Source organism: Oncorhynchus mykiss, chromosome 8, assembly GCF_057628025.1.
Source record: "Oncorhynchus mykiss isolate SJ-2025 chromosome 8, ASM5762802v1, whole genome shotgun sequence".
Classification (NCBI taxonomy): domain Eukaryota; kingdom Metazoa; phylum Chordata; class Actinopteri; order Salmoniformes; family Salmonidae; genus Oncorhynchus; species Oncorhynchus mykiss.
Window position 1 is genome coordinate 65,390,437 of NC_143029.1, and position 20,784 is coordinate 65,411,220.

Genomic DNA, 20,784 nt, shown 5'->3' on the forward strand with positions numbered 1-20,784 from the left:
TCTGAGGCCGCGAAACAGTGCCCATCTGTCTCTGTATGTGTAGGCCATCTATCTGATGCTGTCTGCTCCAAAAGAGTATGACATTGCAGTAGCATTGACTGCAAGGGAAGCCAGTGAGCATTTGGCCAAAGATTTTTTTTTATCAAAACCAAGATGGACCACAGCCTGTCCTTTCCAATGCAAACAAATTAGTCATGGTAGGCAGAACAAGCAAGGAGGTGGGAAGAGCCAAGCACGAGCTAGAGAGATCCTATTGGCCCGTTCTAGCATGAGTTCCACTTATTTGTTGTTTTTGTTGTTTTTTAAAGTAAAAAATAATACAAACTAAATCTAAGCAGCCAATTACTTTGTTATTTATTTCCATCTCTCATGCCATATTCCCATTGCTATAGTTATAGTTATGACATCATGTAATGAATGTAGTGCTCAGCAGAAAGTATATTTACTGGCGAATTGTAGCTAGTCATCAAGTGATTCTATGGAAATCAAGTCCAGTCTGCTGTAGAACTCGACGTTGTGCAATAAACACTCTCGTTGTACTGAACGGGACTACTGGACTTTGTTTTTCTTTGTTTATAAATGATTTGGCAAAATAAATTAAACAGTTAAATATTGGAGTAAGATATGATGATGAAATGCTAAGTATCCTTTTATATCCTGATGATATTATTTTGATGGCAGAAACTGAACAAGACCTGCAGAAAATGTTATTATGTGCAGTCAATTGGTGTAAAAGATGGAGACCCATGATCAACCAGACAAAAACACAGATAATGCATTTTAGAAAACCAGGTGCTGAGAGAAATGTTTTTCAGTTTTGTTTTGGTGAGACATTCTTGAGTTTACAAGCATTTATAAATATTTGGGTATTTTTATTGATGAACATAGTTCCTTTCAATACGGAGCATATGCCCTGGCCGACTCGGCAAGTAGAGATCTTGGGGGAGTTATAGGAAAAACAAAACACACTCAAAGTTATTGGTTATGCTACGTATTTCAAACTGTATCAGACATGCGTGTGTCCTGTTCTGGACTATTCATCAGGAGTGTGGAGTGCTAAGATGTATTTTATAAAGGAAAATGTCCATAACAGAGAGATGTATATGACTTTTTAGGTGTCCACAAGTTTGCACCCATACTTGCAATAACTGGGGACATGGACTGGGAACCCTGTAAGGTGAGATGGAAGGCGTGTATGGTAAGACTTTGGAATAGACTGTTGGATATGCCAACTGCCAGAATAGCTAGTGAAGTTTTTCAATGGGATCTATCTATAGGGGGAGCCTGGGCAACTGAAATGTCTGACCTTTTTCAACAGTCTGACATCTGTACAACAAAAAAAAATTAAGGGAGACATAAATATGATTAAAAAACAACTGATGCAATACAACAACAAAAAATGGAGGAGATTAATCATAAACCCAAATTGAGAACCTTTTGTTTGATTAAGGGTGAATTTGTGTGTGAGCGGTATATTATGTATAACCTAGCTAAAAGCAAGAGATCACTATGTGCACAGGTAAGATCAGGGATATTGTCTCTGTGTATTGAAACAGGTAAGATCAGGGATATTGTCTCTGCGTATTGAAACAGGTAAGATCAGGGATATTGTCTCTGCGTATTGAAACAGGTAAGATCAGGGATATTGCGTCTGCGTATTGAAACAGGTAAGATCAGGGATATTGCGTCTGCGTATTGAAACAGGTCGGTATTGTGGTGAAATGGAAGAGGAAAGACTATGTAACCTTTAAAAAATAGAGAGTGAAACTCAGTTTATCCTATACGATATACGCTTGCTCTTATTCCAGAAAGCACACCAGATATATACTGGCATTATGTGGCTGAGTGATGAGGAGAAATTTAAGTGTTTTTTTGTCCATTGTGTATTTCCGTTTGCGGAACATTTAGATAAATCGTGGAATAAAAGAAAAAGGGCTACCTACAATTAAATTGTAAAAATATTTTGCTTCTATGTGGTAAATGGCATGTGTGTATATAGATTGTGTATAGGCTTGTCTCCCATATGAATCTTATTTTTTTGCCAGACTGGTTTCAAGTGACTTCTGTTTCTTTTTATTTCTGTATTTATTTGTCTGTCGTAATGAATGTATATATGTATGTATATTATTTTACTGCTCTAGGGACGTAATTATTGTTTGGATAACCTTATTTACTATTATGTATAGATTATTATAATCACTATATTTCACTCTTTATACAATGCAGAGAACACCGGAAGAAGAATTAGCATTTAATTACCATAGTGAATTATTGTAATGTTTGTTTATGTGTCAATTAATCCCATAAGGGATGGGTTGCCAATTGGCGATTTGACACGAAAATAACATTTCATTAATCAATTTGACAAAATCGGTGACCCTTCTAGACATGACCAGCGGAGGCTGCTTTGAAGCTCCCGCGGCTGTGGAAAACAGGAAGTAGAATGACGTTTGTTATCACAGTCACATGCTCAAGTCAAGCTCGATCAGCTGACTGCATTCCTTCCCTTTTTGATGGTTCGACTTTTCTTCTCCAATTGAACGATTTCGGGGGGTGATTAACATTATATATATTATTCAGACCGTTTGGCGTCAATTGTAAACACCAACCTGAAAGTAGTGTTGTGAGATTTCCCGTAAAATATCGCGGTTTGGGTGATTGAGTGGATCATGAACGGACACGCCATTCTCTACACCGGGGTCACTTTGGCCTTCTGGAGTACTATTCTCATCGTTGGTAAGAAAACGTTGTATATTTGCTAGCTAATGTAATGGGTTTAGTTAGCTAATGATGATGGCAAAAATATACTTGATTTAAAAAAACAACACTCGTTTGTATTTGATTGTGAATGTCTGCTTGACAGATACTGTGCTGACTTGTTAACTAACGTGACGTTATCCCGCTGCGCTGCTAGTTAGTAGTAATTAAGTTGTCTGCAGTGATGTGATGGCTTGTTCACATATGTCATAATGTTTCAGGATCCCTAGTTATTTAGCTTTATAGCTTATTTGCATTGTATGTTATTTACGCTTGTGGCACTGCCGTCAACTTGTTTAGCCATTTGTTTGTAAGAATTTGACAAAATGCTTACAGGAAGTAACGTAGCTAACAAACTAGTTAGCTAGCAAGCGATTAACTAACTAATGTTCGACTGCATAATATAAGGCCCTGCACTAACAGCATAACTTTACTATAGAAAACGTATATACCACAACATAGCTAAATAAATCAAGCTAGCTTAGTTTCTACAGTCAGAAAAATAGGAACCTAAGCACTTCTCGTGTGAGGGTGAGCTATCACGCTTACCTTCTGACATTTCATAATTTCTCGGGCACAATTTGGTTCTGTAACTCAGTGGCTTGACATTGCATGTACTGAACATAACTGTTCTGTACTGTACATAACTGTTCTGTACTGCAACACACATCTACATACAGTGTACACACCAATGCATAAACTCATGAAAACGTTTCCACTTTTTTTCTGCGTTGGTGATATTTTTCAGGTATCTGCTACACAATCTTCGACCTTGGATTCCGCTTTGATGTGGCATGGTTAGTATGACAGTCTCTTGTCTTAGTTAGAATAGTAGGATATATCATAGTCATAGAATTTTAGCCTATATTCTTGAGTCTGGTGCTGATTACTAATAGAATTCCAGTCAGGTGGTATTTCAGAAGTGTTGACCTAAACTAAAGCTTAGAATGTTTGATTTCCATGGTAAAATGATACTCTCTCACTCAGGTTCTTGACAGAAACGTCGCCCTTTATGTGGGCAAACCTTGGGATTGGCTTGGCCATCTCGCTCTCTGTTGTCGGAGCAGCTTGGTGAGTATTCTTAATTTCCCCCTTTTGAGTGTTGCATCAGAAGAGATTGTCCAATATGAATAGGGAAGTTCTGAAATTAGATTTGAAAATTCAAATAGCAACTAGTGTCTTGTCCCCATCCTCTTCCCTATTTCAGCAGGCTAAATTACTACTCGTGGATGGCAGGAGTATTATTTTAGTGTATCACTGTTTTTATGTTCTGCTTTATGTAGGGTTGGTCTGATTTTTATGATTAAATCGAATGTCTTGATTTGACATTGACGATATATTGTGACGTGCTAGACTATACTCTACTTGAACTTTACAAATCAAAACTGCAGTTTTATTAGTTAGGCGGTATCAATATGTTAAATGATGTCTACATTTAATTAACTAAGCCTTAGTTTTTCACCAAACTAAGATTATTAAGTGAGAATGCGACAATAATATTGAAAAGAAATGCAAATTACACAGTCTGGAATTATCTAGTCATTAACGGCGCAACACGATAATATCGGATATTGCAATATTTGGAGTAACATTGTAGAAAAGGTCCCCCAGGTATCATCCCAAACCTAGTTTTATGTTCATAATGAATTTTGTTTTCCTTGTTTTACAGGGGCATTTACATCACAGGTTCCAGCATCATAGGAGGTGGTGTAAAAGCACCACGGATTAAAACAAAGAATTTGGTCAGGTAAGATATTCAAAGTGAAAATGTGTCATTATGGGCCGGTTTCTCAGACCCAGATTAAGTTTACCCCTGGACTAAAATCACCATTTAAAAAATGCTTTTTAGTCCAAATCCAGGCTTAACTTTTGTCTATATTTGCGTACATTCAAAAGTTTGGGGACACCTATTCATTCCAGGGTTTTTCTTTTTTTACTATCTTCTACATTGTAGAATAATAGTGAAGACATCAAAACTATGAAATTACACATATGGTCCCCAAGTGGCGCAGCGGTTTAGGGCACTACATCTCAGTGCTAGAGTATCACAACCGGCTGTGATTGGGTGTCCCATAGGGCGGCGCACAATTGGCCCAGCGTCATCCAGGTTAGGGGAGGATTTGGCCGGTGTAGGCCGTCATTGTGAAATAAGAATTTGTTCTTAACTGACTTGCCTAGTTAAATAAAGGTTAAAATAAAATATGGAATTATGTGTAACCACAAGTGATAATCAAAATATATTTGAGATTCTTCATGACAGCTTTGCACACTTCGCATTCTCTCAACCAGCGTCATGAGGTAGTCATTTCAATTAACAGGTGTGCCATGTTAAAAGTTAATTTGTGGAGTTTCTTTCCTTAATGCGTTTGAGCCTGTTAATTGTGATGTGACAAGGTAGGGGTGGTATACAGAAGATAGCCCTATTTGGTAAAAGACCAAGTCCATATTATGGCAAGAACAGCTCAAACAAGCATAGAGAAACGACAGTCCATCATTACTTTAAGACAAGGTCAGTCAATCCGGAACATTTCAAGGACTTTGAAGTGCCGCCGCAAAAAACATCAAGCGCTATGATGAAACAGGATCTCGTGAGCACTGCCACAGGAAAGGAAGACCCAGAGTTACCTCTGCTACAGAGAATAGGTTAGAGTTACTAGCCTCAAATTGCAGCCCAAATAAAAGCTTCAGAGTTCAAGTAACAGACATCTCAACCTCGACTAACCGGTGCCCGCACACATTGACTCTGTACCTGTACCCTCTTTATATAGCCTCGCTATTGTTATTTGACTGCTGCTCTTTAATTATTTGTAACTTTTTTTCCTTATTTTTTTGGGGGGGTATATTTAAAAAAAAAATTAAAACAGCATTGTTGGTTAAGGGCTTGTAAGTAAGCTTTTCACTGTATGGTCTGCCTGTTGTATTCGGTGAATGTGACATAAGATTTGCCTCAGAGGAGACTGTGGGAATCAGGCCATCCTGGTCAAATTGCTGCAAGGAAACTACTAAAGTACTCTAGTAAGAAGAATAAACTTGCTTGGGCCAAGAAACATGAGCAATGGACATTAGACTGGTCGAAATCTGTCCTTTGGTCTGATGTGTCCAAATTTGAGAATATTTATTCCAACCGCTGTGTCTCTGAGACACAGAGTAGGTGTACGGATGATCTCTGCATGTGTGGTTCCCACTGTGAAGCATGAAGGTGTGAGGGTGCCTTGCTGGTCACACTCAATGATTTATTTTGAATTCAAGGCACACAACCTGTATGGCTACCACAGAATTCTGCAGCGATACACCATCCCATCTGGTTTATGCTTAGTGGAAATATCATTTTTTTTCTTTTTTGCGGGACAATGACCCAACACACCTCCAGGCTGTGTAAGGGCTATTTGACTAAGAAGGAGAGTGATGGAGTACTGCATCAGATGAGCTGGCCTCCACAATGGGATGAGTTGGACCGCAGAGTGAAGGAAAAGCAGCCAACAAGTGCTCAGCATGTGTGGGAACTCCTTCAAGACTGTTGGATAAGCATTCCAGGTGATCCTGGTTAAGAGAATGCCAAGAGTGTGCAAATCTGTTATGAAGGCAACGGGTGGCTACTTTGAAGAATCTCAAATATATTTTGATTTGTTTTACTTTCATTAATTGTTTTACTACATGATTCCATGTGTTATTTCAGTTTTGATGTCTTCACTATTCCACATTTGTGTATGTATGTTGAAGTTGGAATCCGCTTTGATGTGAAAACGAGTCATTAAAACTCGTTTTCAACCACTCTACAAATTTCTTGTTAATGAACTATAGTTTTGGCAAGTCGGTTAAGACATCTACTTTGTGCATGACACAAGTCATCTTTCCAACAATTGTTTACAGACAGATTATTTCACTTATAATTCACTGTATCATAATTCCAGTGGGTCAGAAGTTTACATACACTGTGCCTTTAAATAGCTTGGAAAATATCAGAATTATGTAATGGATTTAGAAGCTTCTGATCGGCTAATTGACATCATTTGAGTCAATCGGAGGTGTACATGTGGATGTATTTCAAGGCCTACCTTCAATCTCAGTGCCTCTTTGCTTGACATCATGGGAAAACCAAAATAAATCAGCCAAGACCTCAAAGAAAATTGTAGACCTCCACAAGTCTGGTTCAGCCTTGGGAGCAATGTCCAAATGCCTGAAGGTACCACGTTCATCTGTACATACAATAGTACGCATGTATAAACACCATGGGACTACGCAGCCGTAATACCGCTCAGGAGGGAGATGTTTCTGTCTCCTTGAGATGAACGTACTTTGGTGCGAAAAGTGCAAGTCAATCCCAGAACAACAGCAAAGAACCTTGTGAAGATGCTGGAGGAAAAAGGTAGAAAAGTATCTATATCCACAGTAAAACGAGTCCAGTATCGACATAACCTGAAAGGCCATTCAGCAAGGAAGAAGCCACTGCTCCCAAACCGCCATAATCAAGCCAGACTACGGTTTGCAACTGCACATGGGGTCAAATATCATACTTTTTGGTGAAATGTCCTCTGGTCTGATGAAACAAATAGAACTGTTTGGCCATGATGACCATCGTTATGTTTGGATGAAAAATGGGGAGGCTTGCAAGCCGAAGAACACCATCCCAACCGTGAAGCACGGGAGTGGCAGCATCGTGTTATGGGGGTGCTTTGCTGCAGGAGGGACTGGTGCACTTCACAAAATAGATGGCATCATGAGGAGGAAAATTGTGGATATATTGAAGCAACAGCTCAAGACATCAGTCAGGAAGTTAAAGCTTGCTCACAAATGGGTCTTCCAAATGGACAATGACCCCAAGCATCCTTCCATAGTTGTCAAAATGGCTTAAGGACAACAAAAGTCAAGGTATTGGAGTGGCCATCACAAGCCCTGACCTCAATCCTATAGAAAATGTGTGGGCAGAACTGAAAAAGCTTGTGCGAGCAAGGAGGTCTACATCCCAGACTCAGTTATACCAGCTCTGTCAGGAGGAATGGGCCAAAATTCACCCAACTTATTGTGGGAAACTTGTGGATGGCTACCTGAAATGTTTGACCCAAGTTAAACAATTTAAAGGCAATGCTACCAAATACTGATTGAGTGTATGTCAACTTCTGACCCACTGGGAATGTGATGAAAGAAATAAAAACTGAAATAAATAATTCTTTCTACTATTATTCTGACATTTCACATTATTAAAATAAAGTGGTGATCCTATCTGATTTAAGACGGTGAATTTTTACTCTGATTAAATGTCAGGAATTGTGAAACCTGAGTTTATATGTATTTGGCTAAGGTGTATGTAAACTTCCGACTTCAACTATGTATGTTTTGTATTGATAAGACCAGTCTTTCCCATCAATGTTTTGTGTTAAATGCTATTGTTGTCCTGTCCACAGCATTATCTTCTGTGAGGCCGTAGCTATATATGGGATCATCATGGCAATCGTGATAAGTAACATGGCTGAGGTAAGCATGAAAGGTGACTTATGATATGATAATAATTTGTGTCCTTTAACAGTGGTGGGGGAAAAGTACCCAATTATCATACTTGAGTAAAAGTAAATATTCCTTAATCGAAAATGACTCAAGTGATAGTCACCCAGTTCAATACTGCTTGAGTAAATGTCTTAAGGTATTTAGTTTAAAATATACTTAAATATCAAAAGTAAATGTAATTGCAAAAATATTTTTACTTATCAAAAGTAAGAGAACCAGATGGTATAATGGTCTTGTTTTTAAAGTTTACAGATAGCCAGGGGCACACTCCAACACTTGGACATAATTTATAAATGAAGCATTTGTGTTTAGTGAGTCCGTCAGATCAGAGGCAGTAGGGATGACCAGGGTTGTTCTCTGGAGTGTGTGAATTGGACCATTTTCTGTCGTGCTCAGCATTCAAAATGTAAAGAGTACTTTTGGGTGTCAGGGAAAATGTATGGAGTAAAAAGTACATTATTTTCTTTAAGAATGTAGTGAAGTAAAAGTTGTCAAATATAGAAATCGTAAAGTACAGAACCCCCCCCCCCCCCCCCCAAAAAAAATGACTTAAATAGTACTTTAATGCATTTTTACTTAAAGCAGTGTTGTAAAGTACTTATCACTATGACTATGGTGATATAGTATTAAGATGTCTTTATCCCAAATGGCACCCTATTCCCTATATAGTGTACTCCTTTTGGTCAAAAGTAGTGCAATGAATAGAAAATAGGGTACCATTTGGGACTGAACATGTGGTAACTAGCCGTAGCCTCAGGAAGGAACTTCTTGGAGAACAGCCTTGAATCTTTCTTCAGGCTTACTGATGTGTGACACTGTAGTAGACGGCTCCAATTTTATTAGACATCATTCTATTTCTTTACACACCATCTTTCCCTTTAGAGTTTTAGCGGCACTACACCAGAGACCATTGGGGCAAGGAACTACCAAGCAGGTAAGAAGATAATTGCTGACATTGGGTGTTAATTAGCCTGTTTTGCATGACCATGAGTGACAAGGAGTTGGCATGATGGCACTAACAGACTGGCACTCAGGCTAGTTGTTGATTGGAAGCCGAACGCGTTCTTAATTTCCAATGATATAGAGGCAGGCTCAACATTAGATGTAAAGTAGGCACATTTTGCCATTGGCTTCAATAGCTCAAATGATAAAATACAATTTCAGGCTATAAAGTAAAGACTGTGCTGATTGTGTTATTTCCTGACAGGCTACTCCATGTTTGGTGCTGGTCTTACTGTGGGCTTCTCCAACCTCTTCTGTGGCATCTGTGTTGGCATCGTTGGGAGTGGAGCCGCCCTGGCTGATGCCCAGAACGGCAGCCTCTTCGTCAAAATCCTTATTGTGGAAATCTTTGGCAGTGCGATTGGGCTATTTGGAGTGATTGTAGCCATCTTGCAGGTAACTGACATTCTTTTGCCACAGTTTTCATCCTTTGATTGGTTGAATAGCACAATCTTTCTGTAGCTGATTGCATGAACTGAATATAGGTTTGCTTCTTCTTGTTTTTCTTATTACATAATCAAATACATGTATTTTCTTGTAGACGTCGAAAGTAAAAATGGGTGACTAGAAGATGTATCCGCAAGACATAAGATCGCGATGACAAGATCAATGGAAGACGAAGCTGGAGAAGCAGATGGATTGTGTAAATACATAGTAAATTATTGAAATGTCTTTTTTGTCTGTGATTGTTTTTAACCATTTTCTGAAGAGTGGCATATTTGCACCATTTTGTCTTAAAGGAATGCAACCGAAAGGTTAGATTAAATTGCAGGTGTTTAAGACAAAATCCTATCCCTTTTGAATAAAATTCATGTTCGTATTACCGCAGTTGTAGGAAAAAAGTTATTCATCTCTAGCAAGCTTCTTGGCATTCCCCACATACTTTTACTGTTGTATCAAATTTATTAGTCAGTAGTAGTAGTAGGGACATTTTTTATTATTGTGTTTCTTTAAAGCCATATTTTGGCAGTGAGGCCCTGTCTACTTCCCCAGAGTCAGAAACTCATGGATGCCCTTTTCTGGAATCTGTGTTCAGGTAGAAGGAATTTAGAGTTTCATGAGCCATCGCAAATCCGTAAAGAGCTGTTCTGTTCATTACATGGAATTGTGATAAATGCCTGTAAAAAAATGGTTTGAAGTATTGAAATGTTTGTATGCAAAAGTCATGGTATAACAAAGCAAATTATTATATATATCACTAATGTAATCCATAATGTTTTTCACTAGTTTCAGTTACTATATATTTATCAATGACTGGTGTAATTAACCAGTACTATAGTAACACTAAATGAATCAAAATGTATTGATACAAAGGTGATCTAAAGAGATATTACTCTGAAATGGTAATTGTTGGTTTTTTGACATTAGTCAGCTGTCTTTAATTTGTGTTGATGTATGCATACCTTTTTGGTTGGCACTCTTCGGTTATGATTGGTTAAAAATGAGAATAGTAAATTTGTTTGTGTATATAAAGGGTCTGTTTTGTGAACTGAGGGTGTTTACCATTCTATGTACCTTAGCTTGGGTTGTAAGATTTGTTTTGTTGTTGATGCAAGTGGTCTTTGTCCACAGTGAATGAGCTGTGGCTGAATATACATGTATATGATTTTAAGTGACCATCTATTTTTTTATTTTATTTTTTCCTTTCCTTCTCAGATAGTTAACAGGGGGTTTACAGACCTATCTGTGGAGAGTGAGAAAGGTAGCGGTTTTCTTCAAGACCATTTGCCCTTGTACATTCTGCTTTCCTCTTTTTGTGTAACTTTGAGCTTGAATACGCCAAGCTCCTTGTCTTGTAAATGGACTGACATGTATTATTTTGGAGAGATGGTACTCGAGCAGAACATCGATAAGAACTTCTTCAGACCGGTTGGCCTTTTTCTTAGTCGTGCTTTCGTTTATTTTTTTATTTAATGAATTAGCTGCAACATCCATGTCCACCAGTGCTACTGATTTTAAGACTTAGATTGAGCCCTTAAATGTTAAATACAATCCTTGTGTCTATTGTCATAAACTAGCATCCATTTTAATATTCCTAACATCCAATTTGCTGTGACTGTGTTTGTCCCAAATTTCGCCCTATTCCCTACACAGTGCTCTAAGTTTGACTAGAGCACTATTTCCTATATATATAGTGCACTACTGTTGACCAGGACCGGTCAACAGTAGTGCACTATATATAGGACATAGGGTGCCATTTGGGAGCCCTCCATAAGTGCATCTCACTGAGTCCCCATCCACTCCGTACCAACCATTTTATTTAAATGATTCAGCGGTGTTCATTCCTTGCTTTTGAACATTCCTTAATGACCTTCGGTGTAATACAGGGGTGACCATCCTGGTCCTGGAGAACCTCGGTACTGAAGCATTTTACTTCAATGGATAACATTTGGACTGTAAGTCCCAACTGTTGTTGGTTTAAAAGTATGCTGCTTGAGAGAGGGCCGTGAATGCTCATGTCTTACTTTGAAAGACTAGGTCCTTGGTTGGCCACCTGTACTGTAGTGTCATGTAAATGAAGAGCTCTAGACCATGCCTCTGGCTTTAGTGACTGTGTTTAATATGTTGTGGTGAATCCATTGTTTTGTCATGTGTAAAAGTGGGTCCTCTTGACTTAATTGTCCTTGAAAGAATAAAATAGACCAAACTGACCGTTCAATCAAATGTATTTTATGAAGCTTTTTTGTGTCAGCTGTTGTCAAAAAGGCACCAACTGCTCATAGTGTGGAACTGAGAGAAAGGGCTCTTATTTACCTTGGTTTCACAGCATGACCCCCATTTTCTCCAAAATACAATAGAGGCAGGAAACTTGTCCCCATGATTAAGCATGTATTTCATGTATCAAAAATGACATTAACTATTTATTTTTTTGACCAAATGAGCAGTTACTGCCTTTTTACTTGGTAGGGCAGCCTGGCCTAGACCACAGAGCAAGCTGAGGAGAAATCAGTGTCCAAGAAAAACTCCCTAAAAGGAAAAAAAACTTAGAGGAACCTGGCTCAGAGGTGTGACCCATCCTCTTCTGGATGTAAGTCGTTTTTTAACATTTTGTTTCTGTAATGATCTTCCTTATGTCCCAGTCCCACTTTATAATTTCGATAGATGGCGCTATATATTAAATCATTTGCACATTTACTGGGGACCTATCACACCTTATGCCTCTGCCTTATTGCTTAATTACATTTACAAAAGTGGGGGCAGCAACATTTGCTATATGAATTAATTGACTTTTATTGACATCAAATTGTACCCTACAAAAGTGACGATATTACACTTACTGTAGTCCTGTCTTTTTAGCTGCAAACTACTAGAGATGTGCCATGCTGATAGGACCTAGTGTAAGCTCCCTCTGGTGGCAGAATACCCGAGAGTTTGGACCAACTGAGACTCCGTACTGAAGAGAGAGAGATGAACCTGCTAGAGTCTCCTTTTTGCTTCATATCAACACCAAACCTAACGGATTGACTGAATTATGTAGATAGAAGATTTACTACACTATATTTGGCATATTGCCCTCCGTAAATGATCAAACAAAATGAGGCATTCATATCTGCCATGTCTTTTATATGGAAAAACGTTTTTAACAGTATCTGCACGAAAAATGAAATGACCGATTTTATCATCAGAAATAAAACGGGCTCCATGCTTTATTACGTGCATTTTTTTTGAGTTTTTTTTGTTATTTTAGTTTTTTTTAAATGACATTTACAGATTTCATATAAAAGCTTGGTGCAACAAAAAGGAAATGCATTCATAGAAGAGAGGAGGATTGCTTGCCACCTCAAGGTAAGACTATTCTATTTCATTTGTTCATCACATTTCGTTCTTTTGTTTACCTTGTATTTTTTAAATTTAGCCTGCCGTTTTGATTCTTTATTATCCCAAACATCTCCATTTATCAACATTTATATGTTTAATTGTGGTTATTGATGTTTTTGTTATGCAATTTGCTTTGGTGTCATGCACATTTTGCAGAAGCATCCTAGACCCGCGATTCTACATGCATTTGCAACGTCCTTTTTTTTTACAAGAGACCCACACGTTCAACAACATTATTTAAATAAGCAGAACGGTCCTTGGAAGCAGCGGTGGAAAGATCCATCCTGCGCTGTCCGCTGGTATCAACACTGAACAAAAATATAAATGCAAAATGTAAAGTGTTGGTCCCATGTCTCATGAACTGTTCCATGAGCACAAAAAGCTTATTTCTCTAATTTTGTCCACAAATTTGTTTACATCCCTGTTAGTGAGCATTTCTCCTTTGCCAATATAATCCTGACAGGTGTGCCAGGTCAAGAAGCTGATAAAACAGCATGATAATTACACAGGTGCACCTTGTGCTGGGGACAATAAAAGGCCACTCACAACTTTTGTCACACAACACTATGCCACAGATGGCTCAAGTTTTGAGGGAGCATGCAATTGACATGTTGACTGCAGGAATGACCACCAGAGCTGTTGCCAGAATTTAATGCTAATTGTGTTGTGAACAGAGTGCCCCATGGTGGTGTTATGGTATGGGCAGGCATAAGCTACGGACAACGAACACAATTGCATTTTATCGATTGGCAATTTGAATGCACAAAAATACTGTGATAAGATCCTGAGGCTCATTATGAGGCCCATTGTTTTTAAAGTATCTGTGACCAACATATGCATATCTGTATTCCCAGTCATGTGAAATACATAGATTAGGGCCTAATTAATTAATTTAAATTGACTGATTTCCTTATACATGTAATTCAGTAAAATGTTTGAAATTGTTCCATGTTGCATTTATATTTTTGTTCAGTGTAGTTATAAGAAGATGTAGCTGAAATGATAATTGTGTAGATAGGCTATAGCAACTAACTCATGAAATAGAGACGTGTGTGTGTGTGTGTGTGTGTGGGTGGGTGTGCAGAACCTGTCAAAAGTTTGGACACACCTACTCATTAAAGGGTTATTTTTACTATTTTCTACATTGTAGAATAATAGTGAAGAGATCAAAACTATGAAATAACACATGGAATCATGTAGGAATCATGTAGTAACCAAGAAAGTGTTAAACAAATCAAAATATATTTTATATTTGAGATTCTTCAAAGTAGCCACCCTTTGCCTTGATGTCAGCTTTGCACACTCTTGGCATTCTCTCAACTAGCTTCATGAGGTAGTCACCTGGAATGCATTTCAATTAACAGGTATGCCTTGTTAAAAGTTAATTTGTGGAATTTCTTTCCTTCTCAATGCGTTTGAGGCAATCAGTTGTGTTGTGACAAGGTAGGGGTGTTATACAGAAGATTGCCTTATTTGGTAAAAGACCAGGCCCATATTATGGAATGAACAGCTCAAATAAGCAAAGAGAAACGACAGTCCGTCATTACTCAAAGACATGAAGGTCAGTCAATCTGGAAAATTTGAGTGCAGTCACAAAAACCATCAAGCTGATGAAACTTGCTCTCATGAGGACCGCCACAGGAAATGAAGACCCAGAGTTACCTCTGCTGCAGAGGATAAGTTCATTAGAGTTAACTGCATCTCAGATTGCAGCCCAAATAAATGCTTCACAGAGTTCAAGTAACAAACACATCGCAACATCAACTGTTCAGAGGAGACTGTGTGAATCAGGCCTTCATGGTCAAATTGCTGCAAAGAAATCACTACTAAGGATAGCAATACGAAGAAGAGACTTGCTTTGGCCAAGAAAAACAGTGGTGCTTTGCTGGTGACACTGTCACTGATTTATTTAGAATTGAAGGCACACTTAACCAGCATGGCTACCATAGCATTCAGCAGCGATACACCATCACATCTGGTTTGTGCGTGGTGGGACTATCATTTGTTTTTCAACAGAATGATTACCCAACACACCTCCAGGCTCTGTAAGGGCTATTTGACCAAGAAGGAGAGTGATGTTGCTGCATCAGATGACCTGGCCTCCACAATCACCCGACCTCAACCCAATTGAGATGATTTTGGATGAGTTGGACAGGAGTGAAGGAAAAGCAGCCAACAAGTGCTCAGCATATGTGGGAACTCCTTCAGACTGTTGGAAAAACATTCCTCATGAAGCTGGTTGAGAGAATACCAATAATATGCAAAGATGTCATCACGACAAAGGGTGGCTACTTTTAAGAATCTAAAACATAAAATATATTTGTTTCACACTTTTTTTGGTTACTACATGATTCCATATGTGTTATTTCATAGTTTTGATGTCTTCACTATTATTCTACAATGTAGAAAATAGTAAAAATAAAGAATAACCCTTGAATGAGTAGGTGTGTCCAAACTTTTTATTGGTACTGTATATGTAATCATATGATATCAGATGTAACATTGTTTGCTGAATATGCTGAAATTATAGGCGACACAAATAGATATCACTATCTCTTGATCAGAATCTGGATGTCACATCATTGCAATTGTTCCTCATCTTAGTTGTCCATGTAACATTTACCCACTGTGTCATTTTGTGCATTGATGTGATAGGGTTTGTAGGGCCAAACTTATCAGAGATGAATTCTATCCACTGAAGTCTCACACTAATTATATCCCGCCTGATCACAAACTATTTAGGAATAATATGTTGAGAACTACTTGATTTTAGTTTGTGCACTCTAGCAATGTGGCAGGGCTCTACAGTGCTACCATTTTACTTGCATATGCACCTAAATATGTTGCTGTGTGACCTGGATTCAAAATGTAGGAGCACCAGTGTGCCTACAAAAAAAATACACCCATATCATATATTTTGCAATGATTACTTCACTGCAGCCCCTAAGTGCTATGGAGAAGACACTGAGTACAAATTCTTAATTTATGAGGCAAGTCAGTTAAGAACAAATTCTTATTTTACAGTGACTGCCTACCCCGAACAACGCTGGGCCAATTGTGTGCCACCCTATGGGACTCTCAATCACAGCCAGTTGTAATACAGCCCGGGATTGAACCAGGGTCTGTAGTGACACCTGAGATGCAGTGCCTTAGACCGCTGCACCACTCGGGAGCCCCACTTGCCCCACTATGCATGACCGCCACCACTACTACAAAGAAAACGTCTTGTTACCTCAAATATTTTTCATTGTGGTCCAAAATGTCTTTGTGTGCGCCTACATTTATCAATTTAAGTGTACATGGGCTCCCTGTAAAACAGGTAAGCATAGGCTATCTGTAGGCTGCCAACACAACAATACTATTTATGAACCTGGAACTTGCTCTCACATTTGCTTTCAAATCATTTTAGCTCCTCATATGTAACTCATTTATTTTTTGTAGGGCAACACCACCAAGTTGTTTACATGAGTACTCATTAACCTATTCAATCTGATGGCAACAGTCCCAATTTTAAATCTCTTATCATTCACAATGCATGGCTTCCCCGTAGGATTACATTTGATGGAGAACCTTGCTGGACGGATACTGTTGTCTGGAGCTTTTGAGGCAAGTGGCCTTCGTGCATTCCAATGATTGTGGTCCATAGCCTGAGAGCCCCCTCAGGGTGGTCAAAGCAGGTGTGGGGTGACCAGGGCCTGATTTTAAGAAATCATAGGCCCTTTGTTTTAGGTTTTTTTCATAGGTTTAGGTCCACTTGTAGAATCTATGCCAAGGAACATTGAAGCTGTTCTGGTAGCTGGTGGTGGCGCAACACCCTTTTAAGACACTCTATGTTGGTGTTTCCTTAATTTTGGCAGATACCTGTATGTGCTTGTGATCAAACTTTATCCATGGTTATTTTGTCTAAGCTATTGATCCTCTGTGGCTAAATTATGCTCTCTGGTGTATTTTGAACATTGAGAGGCCCTGAATCACACAATTGACCAGTCACATTTATTTATTATGCAGTTTTTGATTCTTTAAAAAACATTTTTTTTACCCAATCAAGGCATGCCCCCCCAGTTACCCACGTGGGCCCCCTACCTCCTCTCATCCCCCATCTGATGATTAGCAGAGCGGCAGGCTGTCTACACTCATTGAGAGCTGGCTCCTGAGTTTTCCTGTGTTTGGCGGTTGCAGTGAAAAAAACATATAAAATCTATACTACATACAGTGCATTGCGAAAGTATTCGGCCCCCTTGAACTTTGCGACCTTTTGCCACATTTCAGGCTTCAAACATAAAGATATAAAATTGTATTTTTTTGTGAAGAATCAACAACAAGTGGGACACAATCATGAAGTGGAACGACATTTATTAGATATTTCAAACCTTTTTAACAAATCAAAAACTGAAAAAGTTCAGTGAGGATCTCTGAATGATCCAATGTTGACCTAAATGACTAATGATGATAAATACAATCCACCTGTGTGTAATCAAGTCTCCGTATAAATGCACCTGCACTGTGATAGTCTCAGAGGTCCGTTAAAAGCGCAGAGAGCATCATGAAGAACAAGGAACACACCAGGCAGGTCCGAGGTACTGTTGTGAAGAAGTTTAAAGCCGGATTTGGATGCAAAAATATTTCCCAAGCTTTAAACATCCCAAGGAGCACTGTGCAAGCGATAATATTGAAATGGAAGGAGTATCAGACCACTGCAAATCTACCAAGACCTGGCCGTCCCTCTAAACTTTCAGCTCATACAAGGAGAAGACTGATCAGAGATGCAGCCAAGAGGCCCATGATCACTCTGGATGAACTGCAGAGATCTACAGCTGAGGTGGGAGACTCTGTCCATAGGACAACAATCAGTCGTATATTGCACAAATCTGGCCTTTATGGAAGAGTGGCAAGAAGAAAGCCATTTCTTAAAGATATCCATAAAAAGTGTTGTTTAAAGTTTGCCACAAGCCACCTGGGAGACACACCAAACATGTGGAAGAAGGTGCTCTGGTCAGATGAAACCAAAATTGAACTTTTTGGCAACAATGCAAAACGTTATGTTTGGCGTAAAAGCAACACAGCTCATCACCCTGAACACACCATCCCCACTGTCAAACATGGTGGTGGCATCATCATGGTTTGGGCCTGCTTTTCTTCAGCTGGGACAGGGAAGCTGGTTAATGGTTAAAATTGATGGGAAGATGGATGGAGCCAAATACAGGACCATTCTGGAAGAAAACCTGATGGAGTCTGCAAAAGACCTGAGACTGGGACGGAGATTTGTCTTCCAACAAGACAATGATCCAAAACATAAAGCAAAATCTACAATGGAATGGTTCAAAAATAAACATATCCAGGTGTTAGAATGGCCAAGTCAAAGTCCAGACCTGAATCCAATCGAGAATCTGTGGAAAGAACTGAAAACTGCTGTTCACAAATGCTCTCCATCCAACCTCACTGAGCTCGAGCTGTTTTGCAAGGAGGAATGGGAAAAAATGTCAGTCTCTCGATGTGCAAAACTGATAGAGACATACCCCAAGCGACTTACAGCTGTAATCACAGCAAAAGGTGGCGCTACAAAGTATTAACTTAAGGGGGCTGAATCATTTTGCACGCCCAATTTTTCAGTTTTTGATTTGTTAAAAAAGTTTGAAATATCCAATAAATGTCGTTCCACTTCATGATTGTGTCCCACTTGTTGTTGATTCTTCACAAAAAAATACAGTTTTATATCTTTATGTTTGAAGCCTGAAATGTGGCAAAAGTTCGCAAAGTTCAAGGGGGCCGAATACTTTCGCAAGGCACTGTATAATATATACTGTATATATAATATATAAAGTATATATTTCCTTAATTGTGTTATTTTACTCATTTCTTGCTGCCTTTTTGGCCCCTCACAGGCCTGGACCCAGGGGCTTCATCCCCGGTAAGTCCCTAGCATTAAACCGGCCCTGGGGGTAACTACTTACTTAGCACTGCCATTCACTTAATGGACTTGCCACTTGTTTCTTACACAACTGGAGAGCCACATATCTTCACAGAATCTGGTTCTTTGTTTAATCACTGGATTTACGACTGTCTCTCATTCATCAAAGAATACTTGAGCAAATGACCTTGCACGTTTTGAAGTTTAAATTAATGAAATAGAATAAACCAGTGCTTTGTTCCTAGGATGACTGCAATTGAAATGTTGATACAACATTCAATGTTGAGATGTGTTGCCATGGCAACAGCCAGACCTGAGCAACAAAGGTGCAGTTAGAGAAGATTGTTTCGCTCTATGCATTGACTTGGTGTTTTGTAAAAAGCCAAGCAGGCTATTCAGAGCTGTAAATTGTGAGTTTCTTTCAAAATCTCAAAGGATGTGTCCTTGCATACATTGATTAATTAACAGTCCGAAAGCGAGAGGTACACTTTAAAATTAGGTTTCTATGGATCAATGCAGATAGGAGTAATCATCAATTGCATTAATGACGGCATGGCACAATATACATACAATGATAGTTCTTGATGTGAAATGGTTTGTAACAAAACCCTTTTTGCTCATTATAACAATACAGCCAGTCATTAAGGCAAAAAACAGAGAATTATGTCTGAGATGGTCCAAAACCTACCCTGACTCCTAGGCTGTCCCAATGAAACCTTCCTTCCACCCAAGCACTTAATTTTTTTTGGGGGGGGGGCTTTGTGGCCAAATAAGAAGCTGGATCTGAAGAGGCAGAGAGTGAGGCAAGGCAGGTCTATATTTGATGGTGGAGATTTTAGAATAGAGGTCGACCGATTAATCGGAATGGCCGATTAATTAGGGCCGATTTCAAGTTTTTATAACAATCGGAAATCGCTATTTTTGGGCGCCGATTTCCGATTATATTTATTTGTTTTTTTTGTAATTTAAAAAAATACCTTTTATTTAACTAGGCAAGTCAGATAAGAACACATTCTTATTTCCAATGACTGCCTAGGAACTGTGGGTTAACTGCCTTGTTCAGGGGCAGAACGACAGATTTTCACCTTGTCAGCTCAGGTGTTCCAATCAGCTCAGGGGTTCCAAACCGCACAGTTAACTAGTCCAACGCTCTAACCATTGCACTCCACGAGTAGCCTGCCTGTTACGCGAATGTAGTAGAAGCCAAGGTAAATTGCTAGCAAGCATTAAACTTATCTTATTAAAAAACAATAAATCATAATCACTAGTTATAACTACTGATCCAGTTTAGCAGGCAATATTAACCAGGTGAAATTGTGTCATTTCTCTTGCGTTCATTGCACGCAGAGTCAGGGTATATGCAACAGTTTGGGCTGCCTGGCTCATTGCGAATTAATTCGCAGGAATGTTACGTAATTATGACATACTGTACATTGAAGGTTGTGCAATGTAACAAGAATATTTAGACCTAGGGATGCCACCCGTTAGATAAAATACCGAACGGTTCCGTATTTCACTGATATAATAAACGTTTTGTTTTCGAAATGATAGTTTCCGGATTCGATCATATTAATGACCAAAGGCTCGTATTTTTGTGTGTTATTATGTTATAATTAAGTCTGATTTGATAGCGCAGTCTGAGCAGCAGCAGGCCCGTAATCATTCATTCAAACAGCACTTTCGTGCGTTTTGCCAGCAGCTCTTCGCAAGCACAGCACTGTTTATGACTTCAAGCCTATCAGCCTAATGGCTGGTGTAACCAATGTGAAATGGCTAACTAGTTAGCTGGGTGTGCG

At 38.9% G+C, this 20,784-nt stretch overlaps 2 protein-coding genes across 3 annotated transcripts in view; both read left to right on the forward strand.

The window, feature by feature from the left end:
* The first annotated feature begins 2,433 nt into the window (after positions 1 to 2,433).
* Positions 2,434 to 11,920, forward strand: LOC110530320 (V-type proton ATPase 21 kDa proteolipid subunit c''). Its single transcript, XM_021613256.3, has 8 exons — positions 2,434 to 2,736; positions 3,506 to 3,554; positions 3,745 to 3,828; positions 4,427 to 4,504; positions 8,160 to 8,229; positions 9,142 to 9,193; positions 9,467 to 9,657; positions 9,803 to 11,920. Exons 1-8 carry the CDS (start codon positions 2,670 to 2,672, stop codon positions 9,827 to 9,829), a joined length of 618 nt encoding a protein of 205 aa, XP_021468931.1. The 5' UTR covers positions 2,434 to 2,669; the 3' UTR covers positions 9,830 to 11,920.
* Positions 11,921 to 12,558: 638 nt separating this feature from the next.
* Positions 12,559 to 20,784, forward strand: part of LOC110530319 (beta-1,4-galactosyltransferase 2) — a 147,225-nt gene continuing 138,999 nt past the window's right edge. For both annotated transcript variants that reach the window (XM_021613255.3, XM_090182287.1), the window contains exon 1: positions 12,559 to 13,047. The gene's annotated coding sequence lies outside the window, so the exon portion shown is untranslated. The remainder of the gene's footprint in view (positions 13,048 to 20,784) is intronic.

Coding starts and splice junctions, on each gene's coding strand:
- LOC110530320 (XM_021613256.3), top strand. CDS start 2,670: ATGAACGGACACGCCATTCTCTACACCGGGGTCACTTTGGCCTTCTGG. Junction 8,230..9,141: donor TGATAAGTAACATGGCTGAG/GTAAGCATGAAA, acceptor CTTTCCCTTTAG/AGTTTTAGCGGCACTACACC. Junction 9,658..9,802: donor TGATTGTAGCCATCTTGCAG/GTAACTGACATT, acceptor ATTTTCTTGTAG/ACGTCGAAAGTAAAAATGGG.